Here is a 26,764-nt window from a genome sequence, read left to right on the forward strand (position 1 = left end):
CCTCCCATCCGAGCTCTCCATCCACAACAACCTATCATAAGCACCCGTAACAGAATCAACCACAACTGCTGCAAGACGAAGGCCATATCTGCAGATACATAAGGCGAGATATTTTCCATACACAAATTATGTTGTCAAGTGTAACACAAATAATTTTTTTCACAACACTTTTAGTTAGTTTTATTTTGATGTAATATGATACTCCATATTTAATTACTTTCAAAGTAACTCTATTAAGTTTTAGTTTTACCCAAAAAAAAAATAACTTAATAGTAAATTTTTAGGAAAATAATTTCCAAAAAAAATCGTTGATAAATAAATAAAATATATCTTATCCGCTCTCTCTTTCTCCTCCCAAAGTCTCACAAACCCCTTTTTGAAAAAATGTCGTCAGCTTATTATTGTTCCTCCGCCGTGGCTGTATCCGCCGCAGCCACCGCCTCTTCCTTTAACCCGTTATTCACCTCCCACTCCAATCTTCGACTCTTTTATCGCTTTACACCTAAATCCTTCAAACTCGTTGCCAGTTGCCCTAATTCGCTAATCCTCCATTCGAATACCCGTCGCCACCGCTTCTTCTGCACCGCCGATACCGAAGCTAACTCAGCCGCGAGCGAAATCGAAGCTTCACTAGAAGAAGAAGACGACGACGTAGAAGATGAAGAAGAAGAAGTAGAGGACGAAGAAGACGCAGATGAGAAACAGACTACGCAAGCGAGTGTTGAAGAAGGAAGGCTTTACGTTGGGAACTTACCTTACACAATCACTTCCTCTGAGCTCTCTCAGATTTTTGGAGAAGCTGGCAATGTCGTCGATGTTCAGGTTTGATGAGATTCTATCAAAGTATCGATTTGATTTGGAGAGAGTTTAAGTTAAGGTGAAAAGATTGTGTTCTTTGTTGCAGATTGTTTATGATAAAGTCACTGATAGAAGCAGAGGGTTTGGATTTGTAACCATGGGAACCATTGAAGAAGCTAAAGAAGCTATTCAGATGTTTAACACTTCTGTAAGTTCTCATCATTTTTGATCAAAGATGGTTTTAGCTTCTGAAGAATGATCTCTTCTCTGTGTGCGTGTTGAGTTTGTAGCAAATTGGTGGTAGAACGGTGAAAGTGAACTTCCCGGAGGTGCCAAGAGGTGGAGAGAGAGAAGTAATGAGAACCAAAATCCGTGATAATAACCGGAGTTATGTAGACAGTCCTCACAAGATCTATGCAGGAAACCTTGGTTGGAACTTAACCTCACAGGGTCTAAAAGATGCGTTTGGTGATCAACCTGGTGTGCTTGGTGCTAAAGTTATCTATGAAAGAAACACTGGGAGGTCTCGGGGATTTGGTTTCATCTCTTTTGAGTCAGGGGAAGATGTTCAGTCTGCTTTGGCTACAATGAATGGAGTTGTAAGGCTTCTTCTCCTTCCTTGTTTGGTTGGGTGATTTGGGTTTGAGACTTATTAGTTTTGGTTTTGGTTTGGTTTTTTAGGAAGTTGAAGGACGAGCGCTGAGGCTGAATTTGGCTTCAGAGAGAGAGAAGCCCACTGTGTCTCCTCCAAATGTAGAAGAAGGAGTAACTGAAGAGGCCAGTCTAGAGAGTAATGAGGTGCTTACAAACGTTAGTACATGAAGAAGCAACAGCACAATAGATTCCGGATAAGTTTTCAGACTGATCAGCACGAGGGCCAAAAGCGAAAATTTTGTTGTCTTTATAAATGTATTGTTGTGTTCTACTAAGAATAAGGCAATATATGAGATAGAAAACAAGAGACCATGTGTTGTAATGCGTTTAAATCCATAAATAGTGTAATGTAACGACATATCGTGATTCCAGTAAACTGCAATTTTTTTCATGATTACTGGCTAGTCAGTCTCGTTGTGCCCGGAAAGCATAGCATCTGCAGCAGCATCCAAATCCTGAGGGAAGAAGACCCTGCAGAAATATTGACAAGCCATCAGGACAAAACCATTTACATAAGAACAGTTCTTTGTTTTCTGTGACGAAATTATGTGAAACTGAAATAGAGAGAACATGCCTGCAAGTGTTGTGGTACAAGGTTGAGCTAACTTGATTTATATCACCAAGTCCTTTATAGCCAGCCACCACCTCAAGAACTTGCCTGGAGATGAAAATGAGTGTCTAAGAAGTGTGCCAGAGACTGAATAATATTTTAAGGATTTGGCAAAGGGTTTTTTCAATGATTCACTCACCGAACTAAACAAGGCTCGTTACGACCTTTGACAAGGGATTCTTGATCATACTTCTCTTTCTTCTTGGAAGGCCAAGTCGATTTTACAAACTTCATTCCGGCGTGTGTGTTTTTGATGTCACAATATGGCGAGTCTGTTTCGATCATCATCCTCTCTACTGGTATTCCTTTCATTACATCAAGATTCTCAGCTGTTTTCAACGAGCAACCGTTCACACCTGCCAATAGAATCACATACAACAAAATAAAAGACCAGAACAGTAATTCAAGATATTCTGAACAAATGTGATCCTATAAAAGCCAAGGAGAGCTAGCGCCTAAAGGCGTAGTTTTTATTGGAAAATAGTGAAAGTCTTTACCAAGGTACATTTTATCGAAAGAGAGAAGCTTATCACGGTCCAATGCACTACCAGTAAATGAATGAGCAACTCCTCCAGTGAACCTGATAGTGAATCATGGACTATAGAGTTAAGATGACTAAAAAAAGCAATCCAGGAAGTTTATCTAAACCCAAATCGAGAAAACATTAGCCTGGCATGTTCACCTGTTCTTGTTTCTCTCAACAATTTCACAGAAATCTTCAGCAGCTGCTCGCATGTGTAGGAACATTGGTAACTTTGTAGCATATGCTAGTTCAAATTGCTTCTCAAAATACCTTTCTCAACGAAGCAAATGTGGAAGATAATGTTAAAAGAAGAAGAAAACAAAACAATTTAAACATGCGATATATACCATTTTTATGATCAAACTTACTTCTTCTGGATATCAACAGAGCAGAACTGAAGCCTATCATAATCCAATCCACATTCACCAATTGCTACCACCTAAATTAATCATAAAAGAAAAAGAGTGTTCTGTTAATGGTTTTGATTGCTATCAATATGAAAACGATATGAAACCATCAATTCGAAGTATCTACTAGATTATAAGAATTAGCTAGCACCTTCCCTTTCTGCATTCCTTCTTTGGCTAATGAAAATAGAGCCTGGTAATGCTTTTCTGGATCACCGCTCTCTTCAAACTCCTGATGGACAAACAAAAAAATGACATTGAAGAACAATCCAAACAGAAGTCTTGAGTATTTTAAAACAACAACAACAACAAAAAAAAAAAATAACTGACATTGCATCTAGTTGGATGAACACCAACAGTGCAAAACAGCCTACCTGAAAAAATGCACATCCACCATCAAAAAACTTATAAAAAGATTAAAACTTTATGAGAGAAACAAAAAAAACAAACAAAACCATCAGTTTCTGCAATTGCAAGAGCTTCCCTTGATTCTTCCAGTGACCCACCAGTCACCTGTTCATAAAAATTGGAATCTGAAATTACTCAAATTCTATCATTTATAAATCATTCAAACAAAAAAGAGATCAATAACAGTGACTCAACTATGATTCTATCGACTCCAGCAGACCAAGCTCGGTTCAAGACAGTGGCAATATCGGGAACATGACAGTTCTTCCCATGGTAAAGTCCCTTGAACATCCCATCTGTTTCAATTAGACCCCAAAAAAATAATAAAATCATATGTTCAGTACAATAATTTGATCCAGAGAAGGATATGATCACAAAGTGTTTGTGGAAATGCCTCAACTAACCTGTGCAGTTAACGGCTATGTCTGATCTTACAGAAACACATCAGAAAGCAAAAAGAAACAACAGATAAGTTACAACAGAATCTTCCTACATTAGAAAGAAGAGAATCAATCGAAGAAGTGTTTCCCAAAATTTGACTTGCCTATCATCTTCAACGACGTCATTGCGAGACAGACAATGGCACAACGCAACACAGCACACAACCTTTTTTTTTTTTTAATCCTTCTGCTACTAATGGGCTTGTCCCGAAGCCCATTTGTTTAAGTCAATTTTATATTTTTTTTCCTTTGTATAAAAGTAAAATTTTATGAATACAACATTTTTGTAACGCTACAACATTAAAATGAGCTATAAGAAATTAAATAAAATCATTTATAAATAGCTATGGTTGAAGCAACTATTGTAGCATTAAAAAGACTCATTATTGCATTTGAAGAAAATATATATAAATGTGCTATAACAAAGCGGTTTATTGATGTTATATAACATACATAGAAAACACTATTGTAGGTGCTGTCTACCATAAGTGGGGCTGACATATATAGCTACCATATATGAAAACGCTATTCAAAACGTATTATAGCGAGTCTCTTGCTAGTAATGTGGACTTTTCTTGTATTGCAACATATACCATTACAAAATGCTTAACGAAAAACACCACAATTAGAACCACAACCGCCACCACTAAATAAGGATGATCTTGAGCCACAGAAGCTTGAGGGGGCGAACCTCCATCTCCACCATCATTACTGATCTCGTAACGCTTAAAAGCGAACACCAATAGTAGAACCCCCCAACACACCACCATTATAATCAAAAGCAAAACTGCAAAGCAAGTCCAGTTCCACGTGTTCTTCTGATAAAACCGCCCCTTGACAAGACGGTCAGCACCTCGTTTGACATTGCCTTCAATATCATCAAGCTGTTCACCCTGGTGAACAACCAACACAGCCATATCTAGCTCTTTAAGGTCCTTGTTCACTTCCTCTACGTCGTGGTAAAACTTGTCGAGATTAATCCCACTGTGACAGCTTCCGTCGGAGTTTTTCGCCTTTGTCATCTCAATGCTGTGTGAGTGCGGCTGAGACAAATCGTCCACGATGGAGCGGTTAAACGAGCGGGAGAGAAGATTGTTCATGTCTGAAGATAGAAGAGCTGACCAAAAAGAAAAAATCTTTGATCGGAATATTGTTTGTTACGTGTGTGATCATTATATAGATTATTACGTACCGAACATGTTAAGAAAAGTCCCATTACAACGCTGTTTTGAAATTTAAGGTTGCTGCTTTTGTCAATAAGGTTTCGCTAACCGGGTTTTCTTGTGAGCTGAGCGAACATAAACACATTTTCATTTAACAAATCCATTTTAACTAAACCGCATCGAGTACCATTTAACTGAACCATTTATGATGTGTAGTTGTGTACGGGAAATCTGAAAAAACCGCAATCTATTTTTTTCTTTTATGCTGCTGATGATCGAGTCTCACAAGAAAAATACAATTTTGATGTTGGTGTTGTTGTTGCAATTTCTCGGTGGGTTTGGGATTGTTTAAACCGGACGGTTTGGCTAACTTAACCAGGAGAAGGCTATGAATGTGATGTATTGAAATTAAGGCAAAGTGGAAGATTTTACAAATTTAGATTAGTATTAGTCGCCGATGAAAATTAAGACGGATATGTTTGAATTCGTACATTAGAAAGAATATAATCAATCTTTGTTTAAGTCATTTTTTTTAAAATGATGTATAAAAGTAAAATTTTATTCACCAAAAAAACATTGATTTGAGTTTCCAGAGCTTATTAAAGAAACAATAACAGAACATCATGTATGAATGTAAATTTTTTGATATATAGATATATCATAACACATCTGTTTTGATATATATATTTTTGGAAAGAATGTAAAATTTTGTTTGATTATAAGGACGGTCAAACTAATTTTTAGCTGATTGTGAAATGTGTGAATTAATCATAATGTAATTCATGGAAAAAATTCATAATCAAACAAAAATAAAATCTGTCTGAAGCATTATATTTACAGAACCAACAAAAAAACCATTGCAAAAGATAATTATCAAAAACAATCTCAAAACATAAATAGGCCAACAATGCATAGACCGAGAACCTAGCTCATAAGATTTAGCGAAGCAACCGCCGGTTCACAGACGGAGGTGGCGGTGGCAGAGCTTGAACCGGAGTAGCTTGACGAGGCGAACCTCCACCTCCACCACCATTACTCTCCCAAGGCCTAACAGTAAACACCACAACTAGAACCACAATACTAATCAAAAGCAAAATGGCAAAGCAAGTCCACTTGCGCGTATTCTTCTGATAAAACCGTGCCTTGACAAGCCGGTCAGCACCGGACCGAACAAGCGAGTTAGCTCGTTTGACATTTCCTTCAATATCATCGAGCTGTTCACCCTGGTGAACAACCAACACAGCCATATCGAGAAACACCTGGTGCAACTCGTTCAAGCTCTTCTCAATGTCTTTCACCGCGTCGTGCCTCTCTTGTATCTCGTTGATAGTGTCCAAAATCCTACCACGACCTTGTTCTTGTATCGCTTTTTGCAAAAACGTTTCACTCTCACCTGCAAAATTTTTAATTACAAAATTAATCTCATCAAAATAATTACTAATTTAACTAAAATATTCCCAATTATAAACTAAACCTCCAAAAAATTACAATTATCGATTATTAACAACTTACGCTATTTTCGTGCTCTCTAACGTTTAGAATTTAAAATTTGAAGTAAAACAAAAAGATTTTTTATAGAAATTGTTACCTGTGGAGATGAGGCGATCGACGGTATGTTCGTCGGGATTTTCTCCGGTGACGGTGAAGTACATTCTCATAATAGTCTCTCTGTACTCAGTCGAGATTGTCTCTCTCATTCGATTAAACTTATCCATAGCATCTTTAAGCTTCTTCCTCAACCCGTTAACCACCGAAGTCCTTTGCCGGTCAGACGACGAACCCGGTCCACACTCCGGTAAACCCCGGTTCACTTCATTAGCCCGATCCAAAGCCTCGAGGTTCCCTTTCACGCGCGTCGCAGTCTTAAGCGCAGCAGACACGTCAGCGTCCATCTTCTCCTTTAACTTCTTCACGGCCATAGCGTTATGAAGCGTCTTGCTCTGCTCGTGGCCCGATCGGAGGTTATGACAGAGACGATCGAGCTCTTTAAGGTCCTCGTTCACTTCCTCTACGTCGTGGTAGAATTTGGCCAGATTGGTCCCACTCCCACCATGACCGGTTCCGCCGGGGTTTTTCGTCTTTGGCATCTCGATGCTGTGTGAGTGCGGCGGCGATGAACCGTCGGCGACGGAACTTTTGAACGAGCGGGAGAGAAGATCGTTCATGGCTAAAGAAGATCTTCTTAGATTACGGAAAATTCAAAAGCGAGTTGAGAAAAAAAAAGATCTTTGATCACAATATTGTTTGTTACGTGTTATATAGGGTTTATTACCGAACATGTAAAGAAAAGTCCGATTGAAAACGCGGTTTTGAAATTAGGGGTTGCTGCCTTTGTCAATAAAGTTTACCTAACCGGGATTTTCTTGTGATTGAACCGAAACACGTTAACGAATCCATTTAACTAAACCATTATAGTTAGTTTAACTAAACCACGTCGAGTACCAGAAATTTTAATGTGTGCTGACTGCTGACTCGGTCAAATTTCACGACCTAGTCTCATAATAAAATACAGTTCTTGATGTTGTTGCTGCAATTACTTAGTTGGTGGGTTTGGATGCTTAAACCAAACGGTTTGGTTAACTTATTTGAATATCTGAACTTAAACCGGACCAGAACTTTCCAGGATAAGGCTATGAATTGAAAATTATTGAAAATGTTAGATGTATACATATAGATGTATGTATTGAAAATTAAGGCAAAGTCGAAGATGTTAGAAATTCAGATTAGTAGTANTTACAGAACCAACAAAAAAACCATTGCAAAAGATAATTATCAAAAACAATCTCAAAACATAAATAGGCCAACAATGCATAGACCGAGAACCTAGCTCATAAGATTTAGCGAAGCAACCGCCGGTTCACAGACGGAGGTGGCGGTGGCAGAGCTTGAACCGGAGTAGCTTGACGAGGCGAACCTCCACCTCCACCACCATTACTCTCCCAAGGCCTAACAGTAAACACCACAACTAGAACCANAGAAAAAGAGTGTTCTGTTAATGGTTTTGATTGCTATCAATATGAAAACGATATGAAACCATCAATTCGAAGTATCTACTAGATTATAAGAATTAGCTAGCACCTTCCCTTTCTGCATTCCTTCTTTGGCTAATGAAAATAGAGCCTGGTAATGCTTTTCTGGATCACCGCTCTCTTCAAACTCCTGATGGACAAACAAAAAAATGACATTGAAGAACAATCCAAACAGAAGTCTTGAGTATTTTAAAACAACAACAACAACAAAAAAAAAAAATAACTGACATTGCATCTAGTTGGATGAACACCAACAGTGCAAAACAGCCTACCTGAAAAAATGCACATCCACCATCAAAAAACTTATAAAAAGATTAAAACTTTATGAGAGAAACAAAAAAAACAAACAAAACCATCAGTTTCTGCAATTGCAAGAGCTTCCCTTGATTCTTCCAGTGACCCACCAGTCACCTGTTCATAAAAATTGGAATCTGAAATTACTCAAATTCTATCATTTATAAATCATTCAAACAAAAAAGAGATCAATAACAGTGACTCAACTATGATTCTATCGACTCCAGCAGACCAAGCTCGGTTCAAGACAGTGGCAATATCGGGAACATGACAGTTCTTCCCATGGTAAAGTCCCTTGAACATCCCATCTGTTTCAATTAGACCCCAAAAAAATAATAAAATCATATGTTCAGTACAATAATTTGATCCAGAGAAGGATATGATCACAAAGTGTTTGTGGAAATGCCTCAACTAACCTGTGCAGTTAACGGCTATGTCTGATCTTACAGAAACACATCAGAAAGCAAAAAGAAACAACAGATAAGTTACAACAGAATCTTCCTACATTAGAAAGAAGAGAATCAATCGAAGAAGTGTTTCCCAAAATTTGACTTGCCTATCATCTTCAACGACGTCATTGCGAGACAGACAATGGCACAACGCAACACAGCACACAACCTTTTTTTTTTTTTAATCCTTCTGCTACTAATGGGCTTGTCCCGAAGCCCATTTGTTTAAGTCAATTTTATATTTTTTTTCCTTTGTATAAAAGTAAAATTTTATGAATACAACATTTTTGTAACGCTACAACATTAAAATGAGCTATAAGAAATTAAATAAAATCATTTATAAATAGCTATGGTTGAAGCAACTATTGTAGCATTAAAAAGACTCATTATTGCATTTGAAGAAAATATATATAAATGTGCTATAACAAAGCGGTTTATTGATGTTATATAACATACATAGAAAACACTATTGTAGGTGCTGTCTACCATAAGTGGGGCTGACATATATAGCTACCATATATGAAAACGCTATTCAAAACGTATTATAGCGAGTCTCTTGCTAGTAATGTGGACTTTTCTTGTATTGCAACATATACCATTACAAAATGCTTAACGAAAAACACCACAATTAGAACCACAACCGCCACCACTAAATAAGGATGATCTTGAGCCACAGAAGCTTGAGGGGGCGAACCTCCATCTCCACCATCATTACTGATCTCGTAACGCTTAAAAGCGAACACCAATAGTAGAACCCCCCAACACACCACCATTATAATCAAAAGCAAAACTGCAAAGCAAGTCCAGTTCCACGTGTTCTTCTGATAAAACCGCCCCTTGACAAGACGGTCAGCACCTCGTTTGACATTGCCTTCAATATCATCAAGCTGTTCACCCTGGTGAACAACCAACACAGCCATATCTAGCTCTTTAAGGTCCTTGTTCACTTCCTCTACGTCGTGGTAAAACTTGTCGAGATTAATCCCACTGTGACAGCTTCCGTCGGAGTTTTTCGCCTTTGTCATCTCAATGCTGTGTGAGTGCGGCTGAGACAAATCGTCCACGATGGAGCGGTTAAACGAGCGGGAGAGAAGATTGTTCATGTCTGAAGATAGAAGAGCTGACCAAAAAGAAAAAATCTTTGATCGGAATATTGTTTGTTACGTGTGTGATCATTATATAGATTATTACGTACCGAACATGTTAAGAAAAGTCCCATTACAACGCTGTTTTGAAATTTAAGGTTGCTGCTTTTGTCAATAAGGTTTCGCTAACCGGGTTTTCTTGTGAGCTGAGCGAACATAAACACATTTTCATTTAACAAATCCATTTTAACTAAACCGCATCGAGTACCATTTAACTGAACCATTTATGATGTGTAGTTGTGTACGGGAAATCTGAAAAAACCGCAATCTATTTTTTTCTTTTATGCTGCTGATGATCGAGTCTCACAAGAAAAATACAATTTTGATGTTGGTGTTGTTGTTGCAATTTCTCGGTGGGTTTGGGATTGTTTAAACCGGACGGTTTGGCTAACTTAACCAGGAGAAGGCTATGAATGTGATGTATTGAAATTAAGGCAAAGTGGAAGATTTTACAAATTTAGATTAGTATTAGTCGCCGATGAAAATTAAGACGGATATGTTTGAATTCGTACATTAGAAAGAATATAATCAATCTTTGTTTAAGTCATTTTTTTTAAAATGATGTATAAAAGTAAAATTTTATTCACCAAAAAAACATTGATTTGAGTTTCCAGAGCTTATTAAAGAAACAATAACAGAACATCATGTATGAATGTAAATTTTTTGATATATAGATATATCATAACACATCTGTTTTGATATATATATTTTTGGAAAGAATGTAAAATTTTGTTTGATTATAAGGACGGTCAAACTAATTTTTAGCTGATTGTGAAATGTGTGAATTAATCATAATGTAATTCATGGAAAAAATTCATAATCAAACAAAAATAAAATCTGTCTGAAGCATTATATTTACAGAACCAACAAAAAAACCATTGCAAAAGATAATTATCAAAAACAATCTCAAAACATAAATAGGCCAACAATGCATAGACCGAGAACCTAGCTCATAAGATTTAGCGAAGCAACCGCCGGTTCACAGACGGAGGTGGCGGTGGCAGAGCTTGAACCGGAGTAGCTTGACGAGGCGAACCTCCACCTCCACCACCATTACTCTCCCAAGGCCTAACAGTAAACACCACAACTAGAACCACAATACTAATCAAAAGCAAAATGGCAAAGCAAGTCCACTTGCGCGTATTCTTCTGATAAAACCGTGCCTTGACAAGCCGGTCAGCACCGGACCGAACAAGCGAGTTAGCTCGTTTGACATTTCCTTCAATATCATCGAGCTGTTCACCCTGGTGAACAACCAACACAGCCATATCGAGAAACACCTGGTGCAACTCGTTCAAGCTCTTCTCAATGTCTTTCACCGCGTCGTGCCTCTCTTGTATCTCGTTGATAGTGTCCAAAATCCTACCACGACCTTGTTCTTGTATCGCTTTTTGCAAAAACGTTTCACTCTCACCTGCAAAATTTTTAATTACAAAATTAATCTCATCAAAATAATTACTAATTTAACTAAAATATTCCCAATTATAAACTAAACCTCCAAAAAATTACAATTATCGATTATTAACAACTTACGCTATTTTCGTGCTCTCTAACGTTTAGAATTTAAAATTTGAAGTAAAACAAAAAGATTTTTTATAGAAATTGTTACCTGTGGAGATGAGGCGATCGACGGTATGTTCGTCGGGATTTTCTCCGGTGACGGTGAAGTACATTCTCATAATAGTCTCTCTGTACTCAGTCGAGATTGTCTCTCTCATTCGATTAAACTTATCCATAGCATCTTTAAGCTTCTTCCTCAACCCGTTAACCACCGAAGTCCTTTGCCGGTCAGACGACGAACCCGGTCCACACTCCGGTAAACCCCGGTTCACTTCATTAGCCCGATCCAAAGCCTCGAGGTTCCCTTTCACGCGCGTCGCAGTCTTAAGCGCAGCAGACACGTCAGCGTCCATCTTCTCCTTTAACTTCTTCACGGCCATAGCGTTATGAAGCGTCTTGCTCTGCTCGTGGCCCGATCGGAGGTTATGACAGAGACGATCGAGCTCTTTAAGGTCCTCGTTCACTTCCTCTACGTCGTGGTAGAATTTGGCCAGATTGGTCCCACTCCCACCATGACCGGTTCCGCCGGGGTTTTTCGTCTTTGGCATCTCGATGCTGTGTGAGTGCGGCGGCGATGAACCGTCGGCGACGGAACTTTTGAACGAGCGGGAGAGAAGATCGTTCATGGCTAAAGAAGATCTTCTTAGATTACGGAAAATTCAAAAGCGAGTTGAGAAAAAAAAAGATCTTTGATCACAATATTGTTTGTTACGTGTTATATAGGGTTTATTACCGAACATGTAAAGAAAAGTCCGATTGAAAACGCGGTTTTGAAATTAGGGGTTGCTGCCTTTGTCAATAAAGTTTACCTAACCGGGATTTTCTTGTGATTGAACCGAAACACGTTAACGAATCCATTTAACTAAACCATTATAGTTAGTTTAACTAAACCACGTCGAGTACCAGAAATTTTAATGTGTGCTGACTGCTGACTCGGTCAAATTTCACGACCTAGTCTCATAATAAAATACAGTTCTTGATGTTGTTGCTGCAATTACTTAGTTGGTGGGTTTGGATGCTTAAACCAAACGGTTTGGTTAACTTATTTGAATATCTGAACTTAAACCGGACCAGAACTTTCCAGGATAAGGCTATGAATTGAAAATTATTGAAAATGTTAGATGTATACATATAGATGTATGTATTGAAAATTAAGGCAAAGTCGAAGATGTTAGAAATTCAGATTAGTAGTAATAGTCGCCGAAGACAATTAAGACGGATGTTTGAATTCGTCGATGTCCATTTCTTAATTTATAATGCTAATATATTAGTTAATGACATGTTTCTAGTGGTGAATTGATTAGATAATTATAGTCTTTTTTGTCCATCCATTTGGTAGTTTCTTTATCTTTTTCTCCATTTTGTCGATGAAACAGTAGTTGAAACTTTAACGGTTGGACAAAATTAAAGTAAACAGGTAAAACTGAACTCAAAACATACCTATTTAAGTAGAATTGATAAAAATTAAAAATTTGTATCATCTACCACACAATGCAAATTTTGAACTCTAATAATGGTGAGGTAGCGAGTAGCGGCGACAAACACAATTTCGTTTTTATTCTTATTAAGAAGCCCAAATAAGCCCATTATAATCTCCTTAAAGCCCATCATGCAACCTTATACCGTCGATTCGACCGGCACGCGAAGGAGACGACGACGAGTGACGACGAAGCAGCGATGGGGAAAACATCGGGAGCTAAACAGGCGACTGTGGTGGTCGCAGCGTTAGCGTTCGGGTGGTTAGCCATAGAGATCGCTTTCAAGCCTTNTAAAAATTGGAATCTGAAATTACTCAAATTCTATCATTTATAAATCATTCAAACAAAAAAGAGATCAATAACAGTGACTCAACTATGATTCTATCGACTCCAGCAGACCAAGCTCGGTTCAAGACAGTGGCAATATCGGGAACATGACAGTTCTTCCCATGGTAAAGTCCCTTGAACATCCCATCTGTTTCAATTAGACCCCAAAAAAATAATAAAATCATATGTTCAGTACAATAATTTGATCCAGAGAAGGATATGATCACAAAGTGTTTGTGGAAATGCCTCAACTAACCTGTGCAGTTAACGGCTATGTCTGATCTTACAGAAACACATCAGAAAGCAAAAAGAAACAACAGATAAGTTACAACAGAATCTTCCTACATTAGAAAGAAGAGAATCAATCGAAGAAGTGTTTCCCAAAATTTGACTTGCCTATCATCTTCAACGACGTCATTGCGAGACAGACAATGGCACAACGCAACACAGCACACAACCTTTTTTTTTTTTTAATCCTTCTGCTACTAATGGGCTTGTCCCGAAGCCCATTTGTTTAAGTCAATTTTATATTTTTTTTCCTTTGTATAAAAGTAAAATTTTATGAATACAACATTTTTGTAACGCTACAACATTAAAATGAGCTATAAGAAATTAAATAAAATCATTTATAAATAGCTATGGTTGAAGCAACTATTGTAGCATTAAAAAGACTCATTATTGCATTTGAAGAAAATATATATAAATGTGCTATAACAAAGCGGTTTATTGATGTTATATAACATACATAGAAAACACTATTGTAGGTGCTGTCTACCATAAGTGGGGCTGACATATATAGCTACCATATATGAAAACGCTATTCAAAACGTATTATAGCGAGTCTCTTGCTAGTAATGTGGACTTTTCTTGTATTGCAACATATACCATTACAAAATGCTTAACGAAAAACACCACAATTAGAACCACAACCGCCACCACTAAATAAGGATGATCTTGAGCCACAGAAGCTTGAGGGGGCGAACCTCCATCTCCACCATCATTACTGATCTCGTAACGCTTAAAAGCGAACACCAATAGTAGAACCCCCCAACACACCACCATTATAATCAAAAGCAAAACTGCAAAGCAAGTCCAGTTCCACGTGTTCTTCTGATAAAACCGCCCCTTGACAAGACGGTCAGCACCTCGTTTGACATTGCCTTCAATATCATCAAGCTGTTCACCCTGGTGAACAACCAACACAGCCATATCTAGCTCTTTAAGGTCCTTGTTCACTTCCTCTACGTCGTGGTAAAACTTGTCGAGATTAATCCCACTGTGACAGCTTCCGTCGGAGTTTTTCGCCTTTGTCATCTCAATGCTGTGTGAGTGCGGCTGAGACAAATCGTCCACGATGGAGCGGTTAAACGAGCGGGAGAGAAGATTGTTCATGTCTGAAGATAGAAGAGCTGACCAAAAAGAAAAAATCTTTGATCGGAATATTGTTTGTTACGTGTGTGATCATTATATAGATTATTACGTACCGAACATGTTAAGAAAAGTCCCATTACAACGCTGTTTTGAAATTTAAGGTTGCTGCTTTTGTCAATAAGGTTTCGCTAACCGGGTTTTCTTGTGAGCTGAGCGAACATAAACACATTTTCATTTAACAAATCCATTTTAACTAAACCGCATCGAGTACCATTTAACTGAACCATTTATGATGTGTAGTTGTGTACGGGAAATCTGAAAAAACCGCAATCTATTTTTTTCTTTTATGCTGCTGATGATCGAGTCTCACAAGAAAAATACAATTTTGATGTTGGTGTTGTTGTTGCAATTTCTCGGTGGGTTTGGGATTGTTTAAACCGGACGGTTTGGCTAACTTAACCAGGAGAAGGCTATGAATGTGATGTATTGAAATTAAGGCAAAGTGGAAGATTTTACAAATTTAGATTAGTATTAGTCGCCGATGAAAATTAAGACGGATATGTTTGAATTCGTACATTAGAAAGAATATAATCAATCTTTGTTTAAGTCATTTTTTTTAAAATGATGTATAAAAGTAAAATTTTATTCACCAAAAAAACATTGATTTGAGTTTCCAGAGCTTATTAAAGAAACAATAACAGAACATCATGTATGAATGTAAATTTTTTGATATATAGATATATCATAACACATCTGTTTTGATATATATATTTTTGGAAAGAATGTAAAATTTTGTTTGATTATAAGGACGGTCAAACTAATTTTTAGCTGATTGTGAAATGTGTGAATTAATCATAATGTAATTCATGGAAAAAATTCATAATCAAACAAAAATAAAATCTGTCTGAAGCATTATATTTACAGAACCAACAAAAAAACCATTGCAAAAGATAATTATCAAAAACAATCTCAAAACATAAATAGGCCAACAATGCATAGACCGAGAACCTAGCTCATAAGATTTAGCGAAGCAACCGCCGGTTCACAGACGGAGGTGGCGGTGGCAGAGCTTGAACCGGAGTAGCTTGACGAGGCGAACCTCCACCTCCACCACCATTACTCTCCCAAGGCCTAACAGTAAACACCACAACTAGAACCACAATACTAATCAAAAGCAAAATGGCAAAGCAAGTCCACTTGCGCGTATTCTTCTGATAAAACCGTGCCTTGACAAGCCGGTCAGCACCGGACCGAACAAGCGAGTTAGCTCGTTTGACATTTCCTTCAATATCATCGAGCTGTTCACCCTGGTGAACAACCAACACAGCCATATCGAGAAACACCTGGTGCAACTCGTTCAAGCTCTTCTCAATGTCTTTCACCGCGTCGTGCCTCTCTTGTATCTCGTTGATAGTGTCCAAAATCCTACCACGACCTTGTTCTTGTATCGCTTTTTGCAAAAACGTTTCACTCTCACCTGCAAAATTTTTAATTACAAAATTAATCTCATCAAAATAATTACTAATTTAACTAAAATATTCCCAATTATAAACTAAACCTCCAAAAAATTACAATTATCGATTATTAACAACTTACGCTATTTTCGTGCTCTCTAACGTTTAGAATTTAAAATTTGAAGTAAAACAAAAAGATTTTTTATAGAAATTGTTACCTGTGGAGATGAGGCGATCGACGGTATGTTCGTCGGGATTTTCTCCGGTGACGGTGAAGTACATTCTCATAATAGTCNTCCCTTGAACATCCCATCTGTTTCAATTAGACCCCAAAAAAATAATAAAATCATATGTTCAGTACAATAATTTGATCCAGAGAAGGATATGATCACAAAGTGTTTGTGGAAATGCCTCAACTAACCTGTGCAGTTAACGGCTATGTCTGATCTTACAGAAACACATCAGAAAGCAAAAAGAAACAACAGATAAGTTACAACAGAATCTTCCTACATTAGAAAGAAGAGAATCAATCGAAGAAGTGTTTCCCAAAATTTGACTTGCCTATCATCTTCAACGACGTCATTGCGAGACAGACAATGGCACAACGCAACACAGCACACAACCTTTTTTTTTTTTTAATCCTTCTGCTACTAATGGGCTTGTCCCGAAGCCCATTTGTTTAAGTCAATTTTATATTTTTTTTCCTTTGTATAAAAGTAAAATTTTATGAATACAACATTTTTGTAACGCTACAACATTAAAATGAGCTATAAGAAATTAAATAAAATCATTTATAAATAGCTATGGTTGAAGCAACTATTGTAGCATTAAAAAGACTCATTATTGCATTTGAAGAAAATATATATAAATGTGCTATAACAAAGCGGTTTATTGATGTTATATAACATACATAGAAAACACTATTGTAGGTGCTGTCTACCATAAGTGGGGCTGACATATATAGCTACCATATATGAAAACGCTATTCAAAACGTATTATAGCGAGTCTCTTGCTAGTAATGTGGACTTTTCTTGTATTGCAACATATACCATTACAAAATGCTTAACGAAAAACACCACAATTAGAACCACAACCGCCACCACTAAATAAGGATGATCTTGAGCCACAGAAGCTTGAGGGGGCGAACCTCCATCTCCACCATCATTACTGATCTCGTAACGCTTAAAAGCGAACACCAATAGTAGAACCCCCCAACACACCACCATTATAATCAAAAGCAAAACTGCAAAGCAAGTCCAGTTCCACGTGTTCTTCTGATAAAACCGCCCCTTGACAAGACGGTCAGCACCTCGTTTGACATTGCCTTCAATATCATCAAGCTGTTCACCCTGGTGAACAACCAACACAGCCATATCTAGCTCTTTAAGGTCCTTGTTCACTTCCTCTACGTCGTGGTAAAACTTGTCGAGATTAATCCCACTGTGACAGCTTCCGTCGGAGTTTTTCGCCTTTGTCATCTCAATGCTGTGTGAGTGCGGCTGAGACAAATCGTCCACGATGGAGCGGTTAAACGAGCGGGAGAGAAGATTGTTCATGTCTGAAGATAGAAGAGCTGACCAAAAAGAAAAAATCTTTGATCGGAATATTGTTTGTTACGTGTGTGATCATTATATAGATTATTACGTACCGAACATGTTAAGAAAAGTCCCATTACAACGCTGTTTTGAAATTTAAGGTTGCTGCTTTTGTCAATAAGGTTTCGCTAACCGGGTTTTCTTGTGAGCTGAGCGAACATAAACACATTTTCATTTAACAAATCCATTTTAACTAAACCGCATCGAGTACCATTTAACTGAACCATTTATGATGTGTAGTTGTGTACGGGAAATCTGAAAAAACCGCAATCTATTTTTTTCTTTTATGCTGCTGATGATCGAGTCTCACAAGAAAAATACAATTTTGATGTTGGTGTTGTTGTTGCAATTTCTCGGTGGGTTTGGGATTGTTTAAACCGGACGGTTTGGCTAACTTAACCAGGAGAAGGCTATGAATGTGATGTATTGAAATTAAGGCAAAGTGGAAGATTTTACAAATTTAGATTAGTATTAGTCGCCGATGAAAATTAAGACGGATATGTTTGAATTCGTACATTAGAAAGAATATAATCAATCTTTGTTTAAGTCATTTTTTTTAAAATGATGTATAAAAGTAAAATTTTATTCACCAAAAAAACATTGATTTGAGTTTCCAGAGCTTATTAAAGAAACAATAACAGAACATCATGTATGAATGTAAATTTTTTGATATATAGATATATCATAACACATCTGTTTTGATATATATATTTTTGGAAAGAATGTAAAATTTTGTTTGATTATAAGGACGGTCAAACTAATTTTTAGCTGATTGTGAAATGTGTGAATTAATCATAATGTAATTCATGGAAAAAATTCATAATCAAACAAAAATAAAATCTGTCTGAAGCATTATATTTACAGAACCAACAAAAAAACCATTGCAAAAGATAATTATCAAAAACAATCTCAAAACATAAATAGGCCAACAATGCATAGACCGAGAACCTAGCTCATAAGATTTAGCGAAGCAACCGCCGGTTCACAGACGGAGGTGGCGGTGGCAGAGCTTGAACCGGAGTAGCTTGACGAGGCGAACCTCCACCTCCACCACCATTACTCTCCCAAGGCCTAACAGTAAACACCACAACTAGAACCACAATACTAATCAAAAGCAAAATGGCAAAGCAAGTCCACTTGCGCGTATTCTTCTGATAAAACCGTGCCTTGACAAGCCGGTCAGCACCGGACCGAACAAGCGAGTTAGCTCGTTTGACATTTCCTTCAATATCATCGAGCTGTTCACCCTGGTGAACAACCAACACAGCCATATCGAGAAACACCTGGTGCAACTCGTTCAAGCTCTTCTCAATGTCTTTCACCGCGTCGTGCCTCTCTTGTATCTCGTTGATAGTGTCCAAAATCCTACCACGACCTTGTTCTTGTATCGCTTTTTGCAAAAACGTTTCACTCTCACCTGCAAAATTTTTAATTACAAAATTAATCTCATCAAAATAATTACTAATTTAACTAAAATATTCCCAATTATAAACTAAACCTCCAAAAAATTACAATTATCGATTATTAACAACTTACGCTATTTTCGTGCTCTCTAACGTTTAGAATTTAAAATTTGAAGTAAAACAAAAAGATTTTTTATAGAAATTGTTACCTGTGGAGATGAGGCGATCGACGGTATGTTCGTCGGGATTTTCTCCGGTGACGGTGAAGTACATTCTCATAATAGTCTCTCTGTACTCAGTCGAGATTGTCTCTCTCATTCGATTAAACTTATCCATAGCATCTTTAAGCTTCTTCCTCAACCCGTTAACCACCGAAGTCCTTTGCCGGTCAGACGACGAACCCGGTCCACACTCCGGTAAACCCCGGTTCACTTCATTAGCCCGATCCAAAGCCTCGAGGTTCCCTTTCACGCGCGTCGCAGTCTTAAGCGCAGCAGACACGTCAGCGTCCATCTTCTCCTTTAACTTCTTCACGGCCATAGCGTTATGAAGCGTCTTGCTCTGCTCGTGGCCCGATCGGAGGTTATGACAGAGACGATCGAGCTCTTTAAGGTCCTCGTTCACTTCCTCTACGTCGTGGTAGAATTTGGCCAGATTGGTCCCACTCCCACCATGACCGGTTCCGCCGGGGTTTTTCGTCTTTGGCATCTCGATGCTGTGTGAGTGCGGCGGCGATGAACCGTCGGCGACGGAACTTTTGAACGAGCGGGAGAGAAGATCGTTCATGGCNGAAAAACACCACAATTAGAACCACAACCGCCACCACTAAATAAGGATGATCTTGAGCCACAGAAGCTTGAGGGGGCGAACCTCCATCTCCACCATCATTACTGATCTCGTAACGCTTAAAAGCGAACACCAATAGTAGAACCCCCCAACACACCACCATTATAATCAAAAGCAAAACTGCAAAGCAAGTCCAGTTCCACGTGTTCTTCTGATAAAACCGCCCCTTGACAAGACGGTCAGCACCTCGTTTGACATTGCCTTCAATATCATCAAGCTGTTCACCCTGGTGAACAACCAACACAGCCATATCTAGCTCTTTAAGGTCCTTGTTCACTTCCTCTACGTCGTGGTAAAACTTGTCGAGATTAATCCCACTGTGACAGCTTCCGTCGGAGTTTTTCGCCTTTGTCATCTCAATGCTGTGTGAGTGCGGCTGAGACAAATCGTCCACGATGGAGCGGTTAAACGAGCGGGAGAGAAGATTGTTCATGTCTGAAGATAGAAGAGCTGACCAAAAAGAAAAAATCTTTGATCGGAATATTGTTTGTTACGTGTGTGATCATTATATAGATTATTACGTACCGAACATGTTAAGAAAAGTCCCATTACAACGCTGTTTTGAAATTTAAGGTTGCTGCTTTTGTCAATAAGGTTTCGCTAACCGGGTTTTCTTGTGAGCTGAGCGAACATAAACACATTTTCATTTAACAAATCCATTTTAACTAAACCGCATCGAGTACCATTTAACTGAACCATTTATGATGTGTAGTTGTGTACGGGAAATCTGAAAAAACCGCAATCTATTTTTTTCTTTTATGCTGCTGATGATCGAGTCTCACAAGAAAAATACAATTTTGATGTTGGTGTTGTTGTTGCAATTTCTCGGTGGGTTTGGGATTGTTTAAACCGGACGGTTTGGCTAACTTAACCAGGAGAAGGCTATGAATGTGATGTATTGAAATTAAGGCAAAGTGGAAGATTTTACAAATTTAGATTAGTATTANATCCGACGCCCCCGCCGCCGCTACTACTACTAAGACCCCGTCCGACGAGGGTTTGTAAAATTAGGGTTTTTAGCAGATCAAAGAGATTATGTTGATTTCAATCTTATATCTGTTTCGTGTATTGATGAATCTTTGGGTTTCGTATGCACCAAAAAAATCAAAAACAGTTGCGTTACTCAATTAGCCTAATGTTTTTTTTTTGGAAATTTCTGCTATAATCTTTGAATTTATGATTGTTCAATTGCATAACGAGAAGCCTTAATCTCTAACCAATACTTAGTACATGCTCTGTTACACATTTTAGAAACTGTTGTATCTAGTTTCAAGCTCAGAGTCAGAACCATCAAGGTAACCTTATAGGATCATATTGATATATGCAGAGGGAGATGAGACGACCATAACTTCAAAGGTCATGGGGATTTTTTTTTAACTTTTGTAAGACATAAGATAGATGTGTCAGATTGATTGGTTTACATATTTTGTTACAAAAAAAAAACTGTGTTTGTCTTAACACCTTTGTAGTTAACAGAGATGTCTATGCTCTCGTGAAAAGCTATGATCTGCATTTTGTAATGTATCTCAACTACACCGAGCTCATACAATGATAAGAAGACATCATTTTGGTACAAAAGAAAACAAAAATAATTATGTATGTTTGTCTTAACATCTTTGTAGTTAACAGAGATGTCTATGCTCTCGTGTAAAGCTATGATCTACATTTTGTAATGTATCTCAACTACACCGAGCTCATACAATGATAAGAAGACATCATTTTGGTACAAAAGAAAACAAAAATAATTATGTATGTTTGTCTTAACATCTTTGTAGTTAACAGAGATGTCTATGCTCTCGTGTAAAGCTATGATCTACATTTTGTAATGTATCTCAACTACACCGAGCTCATACAATGATAAGAAGACATCATTTTGGTACAAAAGAAAACAAAAATAATTATGTATGTTTGTCTTAACATCTTTGTAGTTAACAGAGATGTCTATGCTCTCGTGTAAAGCTATGATCTACATTTTGTAATGTATCTCAACTACACCGAGCTCATACAATGATAAGAAGACATCATTTTGGTACAAAAGAAAACAAAAATAATTATGTATGTTTGTCTTAACATCTTTGTAGTTAACAGAGATGTCTATGCTCTCGTGTAAAGCTATGATCTGCATTTTGTAATGTATCTGATCTACACCGAGTTCAAACAATGATAAGAAGACATCATTTTGGTACAAAACAAAACAAGATAACTATGCTTGTTTGTCTTAACATCTTTGTAGTTAACATAGATGTATATGTTCTCGTAAAAAGCTTTGATTTGCATTTTGTATTGTCTTTGCTCTATACCGAGTTCAAACAAATGATAAAAAGACACTGAAGGAGCTTTCACTGTCTTTTTTTTCATACATTGAGAGACGGCGACTTAAACTAAACACCTCTCTCAATGGATACTAACTTATAAGTTAGAACACACCGACTTCTCACTGTTTGAAGTATGATGATTATATTCTTCAGTGATCAATATCAGATTTGAATTTTTTCTTGACATCAAGGATTCAGATGATCTCATAGTTATCATTTGTAATTGCAAGAATTTTCAATACATGCTTTAAGTCTTAATCATCAGGTTTATCTTCCAATGACTTGAACCATTTTATTTTTTAATTATGCCTCAAACCATTGTTTGATAATAATAATAATTGCCCCATTTCATACTCTAGCTTTTCTACACATAAATCCCAAACAGTGATTAAAAGATGAAATGGACATGTCACTGTTTTTTTTTTTTCTATTTATAAATGAAATATAGCATTTTGATGCAGTAAATTACTAAAATCATACCAAGTAGGATCAAAACTTGCATAGGGAGACCACAACTCAAAAATCTCCTCAAGAGTCAAGTCACAGTGACTCTAAGAAGAGGAACATGGGCCAGATTGAATGACTCAAACATGTTACGCCAAAAACAAAAGACTTCAATGCCTCGGTCATACTCTGATTTATCTGTAAGTTTCCATGAAAGGGATAAGTATCTTACCACAAATTTACTCCATATAAAAAAGTTGGAATTATTTTTCCATTTTTTTGTTAATCTATGCTTAAGTCTGAACCATTCAGCTTTTACATAGGATAATGCTTTGATTCGCATTTTCTAGTTTCCTTTTTGTCCTCTAGCCAGTGCTCAAACAATGATTAAAAAAAAACTAAAATGGACCTACCACATTTATTTATTTTTATTATAAATATATAAATAAACAGTACAATTTCATAACAACAAAAAATGTTAAAGAAAGAGACTTTGAGAGACGACGACAGAGCGAAGACTACCACCAAGAAAATACATAGGAAAGAGCCACGAAAGTAATATATAGACTCAAGCTTTAGAAATCCGATATAAACAATCTGAGAAGAAACGATCATCTTTCTTGCAACTCTCTATACTCGAATCCGATCATGGACGAATGTCGATTCGAGACGAGTGAGTTACAAGCATCTTTCATGATGTCAACTCCGTTATTTACCGATTCTTGGAGCTTTTGCAACGCCGCGAATTGCGAGGGGAATATAAAGATTCAGGACGTAGACAGAATCACGTACGTTGCTCTGCCGGCGGTGCCGGTGACTCAGTTGGGTGATCTTGTGGGTTTGAAGGTCGCCGGAGATGGGCTTTTCTCTGGCTTAGCCTCTGATGAGGAGCCTCTGCCTATGGTTGACGCGGCCATGCTCAACCTCTTCTGTCAATTAAAGGTTTGTTTTCTTCTTCTTTCTTTTCTTTTATGCAAATTTTACCCGATTTATCTTATTTAGTGTTTTTTACTTATTATCTTCAAGACACTTGGATTTCAACTAATGAGTTCACATAAATGCTACTGTTACAAATTCTATTACAAAGGGAGAACAAAAAAAAAATAACAGAACTAACTAACTAAATTACATATTTTACATCAGATAGTTATTTGTTTGGATTTGTGAGAAAAAAAAACTTAATTTTCTTCGACAGTTAAATTTACATATGGCTAGATGGTGGACCATATCACTATTTTTCTTTTCGTATAATTCTGACAAGTGTTTTTTGTGTGTAAATTAAATATTAAGGAATATATACATTTGTATTAAAATAATATCATTATCACTACCAACCCCCATTAGACAATAGGCAAATAGGATAAGTAAGAAAAACTTAGATAGATAAATAAATGATTTTTTTTATAAGAAATCCTAAAAAAATTACAACTCATCTCTATATTTGTCTCTAAATATAGCAATTTTTATTTTAGAGGCAAATTTGTTTCAATCCACCTTTATTCTTATCTATAAAATAGAGATTGGTATATTTTTCTCTATAAATAGAGAAAAAATAGAATTTCTTTATATATTAGAAAAAAATAATAATCTTTATTTTAGAGGTGGGAATATAAGTAGATTGGAGTAAAACTCAACATTATTATAGAGTTCCTCTGTTTTAAAAATAAGTCTAAGTTGAGATTTGAGAATTTTGGTTTGTCACCCACGTCTATCCTCCCAAGTGTCTATAAAGTAATTAATGGCATTGTTAATGGTAGCATTATGTGCTTAACACACCTCGCCAAGTTCTTTAATGTGCGCTCAAAAAGTTTATAAACCCATGACTATGTGTCAGCATCATTTTGTTTTTTCCTTTACATCCAATACTTTTACCTTTTGTTTTGTCTCTAAGAATATAACTAAAAAAACAAATTCCAATTGTATTCATGAGTAGCAAAACAAGAACTTATTTTATCATATTGGGAGTTTGTTCGTTTATGTAAGTTGGAAAAATGGTAAATTGGCAAATTAATCTCTAAATAATCTATATGTGATTTGATTTTATAAGCTTGAGCAGGCTATAATTAGTACTATCGTAGTTGCAATCTTGATTAAACAACTAACTTACCACAATATCAATTGAATTAACGTATAGATCAAAGAAGGATTAGAGTCGGCATTGGTAGGAAAAAAGCTGGTGGTGATAACCGGCCATTCAACCGGCGGTGCATTAGCCGCTCTCACCGCACTTTGGCTTCTCTCACAACCTTCTCAGCCGTCATTCCGCCTCCTCTGTATCACCTTTGGCTCTCCTCTGCTTGGAAACCAATCTCTCTCTACCTCAATCTCACGATCACGTTTAGCTCACAACTTCTCTCACGTGGTCTCCATCCACGACCGCGTTCCTAGGAGCAGCAATGAACAATTCTTGCCCTTTGGAACGTATCTCTTCTGTTCTGACCATGGAGGTGTCTGTCTAGACAATGCTGATTCTGTTCGTCGGATGTTTCTAATGCTTAACGCCGCGGGAACTCTAAACGCCGAGAAGCAACAGAGGTATGGACACTATGTGTCCACTCTCTCTCACATGTTTCTTCAATCTAGAAGCTTTCTTGGTGGGAATATACCCAACAATAGCTATGAAGCTGGAGTTGCGTTAGCCGTTGAAGCTCTAGGATTCTCTAATGATGAACAAAGAGGTGTATTAGTCAAGGAGTTTATAGAAAGAGCTACAAGAATTGGTCGAGCTCCGATTCTGAGGTCGGCTGAGTTAGCTAATGAGCTTGCTAGTGTCTTGCCAGCAAGACTCGAGATTCAATGGTACAAAGACCGGTGCGACGCATCAGAGGAGCAGCTTGGTTACTACGATTTCTTTAAACGTTATTCGTTGAAAAGAGACTTTAAGGTGAACATGAGTCGCAAAAGACTAGCTATGTTTTGGGACAGAGTGCTTGAAATGGTGGAGACGAACGAGTTACCTTTTGATTTTCATCTAGGGAAGAAGTGGATTTACGCATCTCAATTTTATCAACTCTTAGCTGAGCCACTCGACATCGCAAATTTCTACAAAAACAGAGATGTAAGGAGCGGTGGACATTACTTGGATGAAGGGAATAGACCCAAAAGGTATGTGGTGATTGATAAATGGTGGAAAAGAGCTGGAGAGCCTGAGAAGTGTGTGAGAAGCAGATACACTAGCACTACGCAAGATACTTGCTTTTGGGCTAAGCTTGAGGAAGCAAAAGAGTGGTTGGATGAGGTGAGAAGAGAGAGTAGTGAGGCTCAGAGGCAATATTTGCTACGGGAAAAGATTGTTCCATTTGAGAATTATGCCGACAAACTGAAGAGAAATAAGGAGGTTTCTGTGGATGTTTTGGCGAAGAACTCGAGTTACATTATGTGGGTGGAAAATCTAAGAGAGTTCAGGTCGAAAATGGGTTATGGAAATGGAATTGAGATGGTTGTTGATGAAGGTGACGCAATGGAGACTTAGTAGGATTAGTAGCGTATCAAATGTTTGATATGCTATAATAACAAACTCTGTTAGTACTGCTGTTCTTCATTTCATGTAAGACTTTAATTTCTGATTTATGTTATGTTTATCATTAATGCTCAACAAGTTTCTGCAAGAGTTTCTATTAATGTAAAGTTATTACTCTAATAAAACCAACATGTTATATAAGGTAAGCTAATTTTTATGATTTTTTTTTTATATAGATAGAAAAACGTAAGACCTACATAGGAATCTTGGAGATTGCCATTGTTCACATGATCCAAGAAGCTCTTTTCCCCATTCAGATTTTCCTTTCCAATCCCCCTTCTTTTGTGGGTAATTAATGAAACTAATACAAGTCAAAGTATACTAATAGAGACAGCCCTTGTTCTTCAAAACTTGTGCTTTCTTGTTTCACATCCTCGTTTCTTAGTTTCTTTATATTCACAGATCATTACGCATACCTTACATACCACACGACGATATATGATCTGTCTACTTACAAGTTCTGATCCTTAACGGCTTTGACTAAATCTTTTCATCGTGTGAATTTCAAATATGTTTCATATATAGTACTC

At 37.2% G+C, this 26,764-nt stretch overlaps 8 protein-coding genes across 9 annotated transcripts; 2 read left to right on the forward strand and 6 right to left on the reverse strand.

Annotated features, from left to right (window-relative positions):
* Positions 341-1,830, forward strand: LOC104791491 (RNA-binding protein CP33, chloroplastic). The gene is made up of 4 exons (XM_010517398.2): positions 341-822; positions 905-1,006; positions 1,089-1,397; positions 1,480-1,830. The coding sequence occupies exons 1-4, from the start codon at positions 385-387 to the stop codon at positions 1,618-1,620; spliced, it is 990 nt and encodes a 329-aa protein (XP_010515700.1). The 5' UTR covers positions 341-384; the 3' UTR covers positions 1,621-1,830.
* On the reverse strand, positions 1,731-4,014 carry LOC104791488 (putative deoxyribonuclease TATDN1). The gene is made up of 12 exons (XM_010517397.2): positions 3,945-4,014; positions 3,805-3,825; positions 3,596-3,696; positions 3,448-3,505; positions 3,323-3,366; positions 3,144-3,224; positions 2,954-3,024; positions 2,745-2,855; positions 2,560-2,642; positions 2,202-2,418; positions 2,027-2,110; positions 1,731-1,923 (listed from the first exon to the last, which is right to left on the reverse strand). The coding sequence occupies exons 1-12, from the start codon at positions 3,964-3,966 to the stop codon at positions 1,854-1,856; spliced, it is 963 nt and encodes a 320-aa protein (XP_010515699.1). The 5' UTR covers positions 3,967-4,014; the 3' UTR covers positions 1,731-1,853.
* On the reverse strand, positions 5,812-7,240 carry LOC104791492 (syntaxin-122-like). The gene is made up of 2 exons (XM_010517399.2): positions 6,592-7,240; positions 5,812-6,396 (listed from the first exon to the last, which is right to left on the reverse strand). The coding sequence occupies exons 1-2, from the start codon at positions 7,166-7,168 to the stop codon at positions 5,942-5,944; spliced, it is 1,032 nt and encodes a 343-aa protein (XP_010515701.1). The 5' UTR covers positions 7,169-7,240; the 3' UTR covers positions 5,812-5,941.
* On the reverse strand, positions 8,025-8,952 carry LOC104791497 (putative deoxyribonuclease TATDN1). Its single transcript, XM_010517405.2, has 6 exons — positions 8,883-8,952; positions 8,743-8,763; positions 8,534-8,634; positions 8,386-8,443; positions 8,261-8,304; positions 8,025-8,162 (listed from the first exon to the last, which is right to left on the reverse strand). Exons 1-6 carry the CDS (start codon positions 8,902-8,904, stop codon positions 8,040-8,042), a joined length of 369 nt encoding a protein of 122 aa, XP_010515707.1. The 5' UTR covers positions 8,905-8,952; the 3' UTR covers positions 8,025-8,039.
* LOC104791496 (syntaxin-122-like) lies at positions 10,750-12,178 on the reverse strand. The gene is made up of 2 exons (XM_010517404.2): positions 11,530-12,178; positions 10,750-11,334 (listed from the first exon to the last, which is right to left on the reverse strand). Exons 1-2 carry the CDS (start codon positions 12,104-12,106, stop codon positions 10,880-10,882), a joined length of 1,032 nt encoding a protein of 343 aa, XP_010515706.1. The 5' UTR covers positions 12,107-12,178; the 3' UTR covers positions 10,750-10,879.
* LOC104791494 (syntaxin-122) lies at positions 15,499-17,667 on the reverse strand. Its single transcript, XM_010517403.2, has 3 exons — positions 17,138-17,667; positions 16,329-16,423; positions 15,499-16,133 (listed from the first exon to the last, which is right to left on the reverse strand). Exons 1-3 carry the CDS (start codon positions 17,665-17,667, stop codon positions 15,679-15,681), a joined length of 1,080 nt encoding a protein of 359 aa, XP_010515705.2. The 3' UTR covers positions 15,499-15,678.
* Positions 18,539-19,895, reverse strand: LOC104791493 (syntaxin-122-like). Its single transcript, XM_010517400.1, has 2 exons — positions 19,319-19,895; positions 18,539-19,123 (listed from the first exon to the last, which is right to left on the reverse strand). Exons 1-2 carry the CDS (start codon positions 19,893-19,895, stop codon positions 18,669-18,671), a joined length of 1,032 nt encoding a protein of 343 aa, XP_010515702.1. The 3' UTR covers positions 18,539-18,668.
* Positions 23,180-26,536, forward strand: LOC104791498 (lipase-like PAD4). Of its 2 annotated transcripts, XR_768915.2 has the most exons (3): positions 23,180-23,656; positions 24,849-26,261; positions 26,411-26,536. XR_768915.2 is itself a non-coding variant. In XM_010517406.1 (2 exons), the coding sequence occupies exons 1-2, from the start codon at positions 23,363-23,365 to the stop codon at positions 26,184-26,186; spliced, it is 1,632 nt and encodes a 543-aa protein (XP_010515708.1). In that variant the 5' UTR covers positions 23,180-23,362; the 3' UTR covers positions 26,187-26,380. The 2 variants fall into 2 exon arrangements, 1 of the variants encoding a protein (XP_010515708.1); XM_010517406.1 differs by lacking the exon at positions 26,411-26,536 and having other exon boundaries at positions 24,849-26,380.

This window comes from Camelina sativa, chromosome 6 (genome assembly GCF_000633955.1).
Source record: "Camelina sativa cultivar DH55 chromosome 6, Cs, whole genome shotgun sequence".
Lineage (NCBI taxonomy): Eukaryota > Viridiplantae > Streptophyta > Magnoliopsida > Brassicales > Brassicaceae > Camelina > Camelina sativa.

Coding starts and splice junctions, on each gene's coding strand:
- LOC104791491 (XM_010517398.2), top strand. CDS start 385: ATGTCGTCAGCTTATTATTGTTCCTCCGCCGTGGCTGTATCCGCCGCA. Junction 823..904: donor GCAATGTCGTCGATGTTCAG/GTTTGATGAGAT, acceptor TCTTTGTTGCAG/ATTGTTTATGATAAAGTCAC. Junction 1,007..1,088: donor TTCAGATGTTTAACACTTCT/GTAAGTTCTCAT, acceptor TTGAGTTTGTAG/CAAATTGGTGGTAGAACGGT.
- LOC104791488 (XM_010517397.2), bottom strand. CDS start 3,966: ATGACGTCGTTGAAGATGATAG. Junction 3,506..3,595: donor CTGGAGTCGATAGAATCATA/GTTGAGTCACTG, acceptor TTTTATGAACAG/GTGACTGGTGGGTCACTGGA. Junction 3,367..3,447: donor TGCAATTGCAGAAACTGATG/GTTTTGTTTGTT, acceptor GCATTTTTTCAG/GTAGGCTGTTTTGCACTGTT.
- LOC104791492 (XM_010517399.2), bottom strand. CDS start 7,168: ATGAACGATCTTCTCTCCCGCTCGTTCAAAAGTTCCGTCGCCGACGGT. Junction 6,397..6,591: donor CGATCGCCTCATCTCCACAG/GTAACAATTTCT, acceptor AAAATTTTGCAG/GTGAGAGTGAAACGTTTTTG.
- LOC104791497 (XM_010517405.2), bottom strand. CDS start 8,904: ATGACGTCGTTGAAGATGATAG. Junction 8,764..8,882: donor GACGTCGTTGAAGATGATAG/GCAAGTCAAATT, acceptor CTGTAAGATCAG/ACATAGCCGTTAACTGCACA. Junction 8,444..8,533: donor CTGGAGTCGATAGAATCATA/GTTGAGTCACTG, acceptor TTTTATGAACAG/GTGACTGGTGGGTCACTGGA.
- LOC104791496 (XM_010517404.2), bottom strand. CDS start 12,106: ATGAACGATCTTCTCTCCCGCTCGTTCAAAAGTTCCGTCGCCGACGGT. Junction 11,335..11,529: donor CGATCGCCTCATCTCCACAG/GTAACAATTTCT, acceptor AAAATTTTGCAG/GTGAGAGTGAAACGTTTTTG.
- LOC104791493 (XM_010517400.1), bottom strand. CDS start 19,895: ATGAACGATCTTCTCTCCCGCTCGTTCAAAAGTTCCGTCGCCGACGGT. Junction 19,124..19,318: donor CGATCGCCTCATCTCCACAG/GTAACAATTTCT, acceptor AAAATTTTGCAG/GTGAGAGTGAAACGTTTTTG.
- LOC104791498 (XM_010517406.1), top strand. CDS start 23,363: ATGGACGAATGTCGATTCGAGACGAGTGAGTTACAAGCATCTTTCATG. Junction 23,657..24,848: donor ACCTCTTCTGTCAATTAAAG/GTTTGTTTTCTT, acceptor ATTAACGTATAG/ATCAAAGAAGGATTAGAGTC.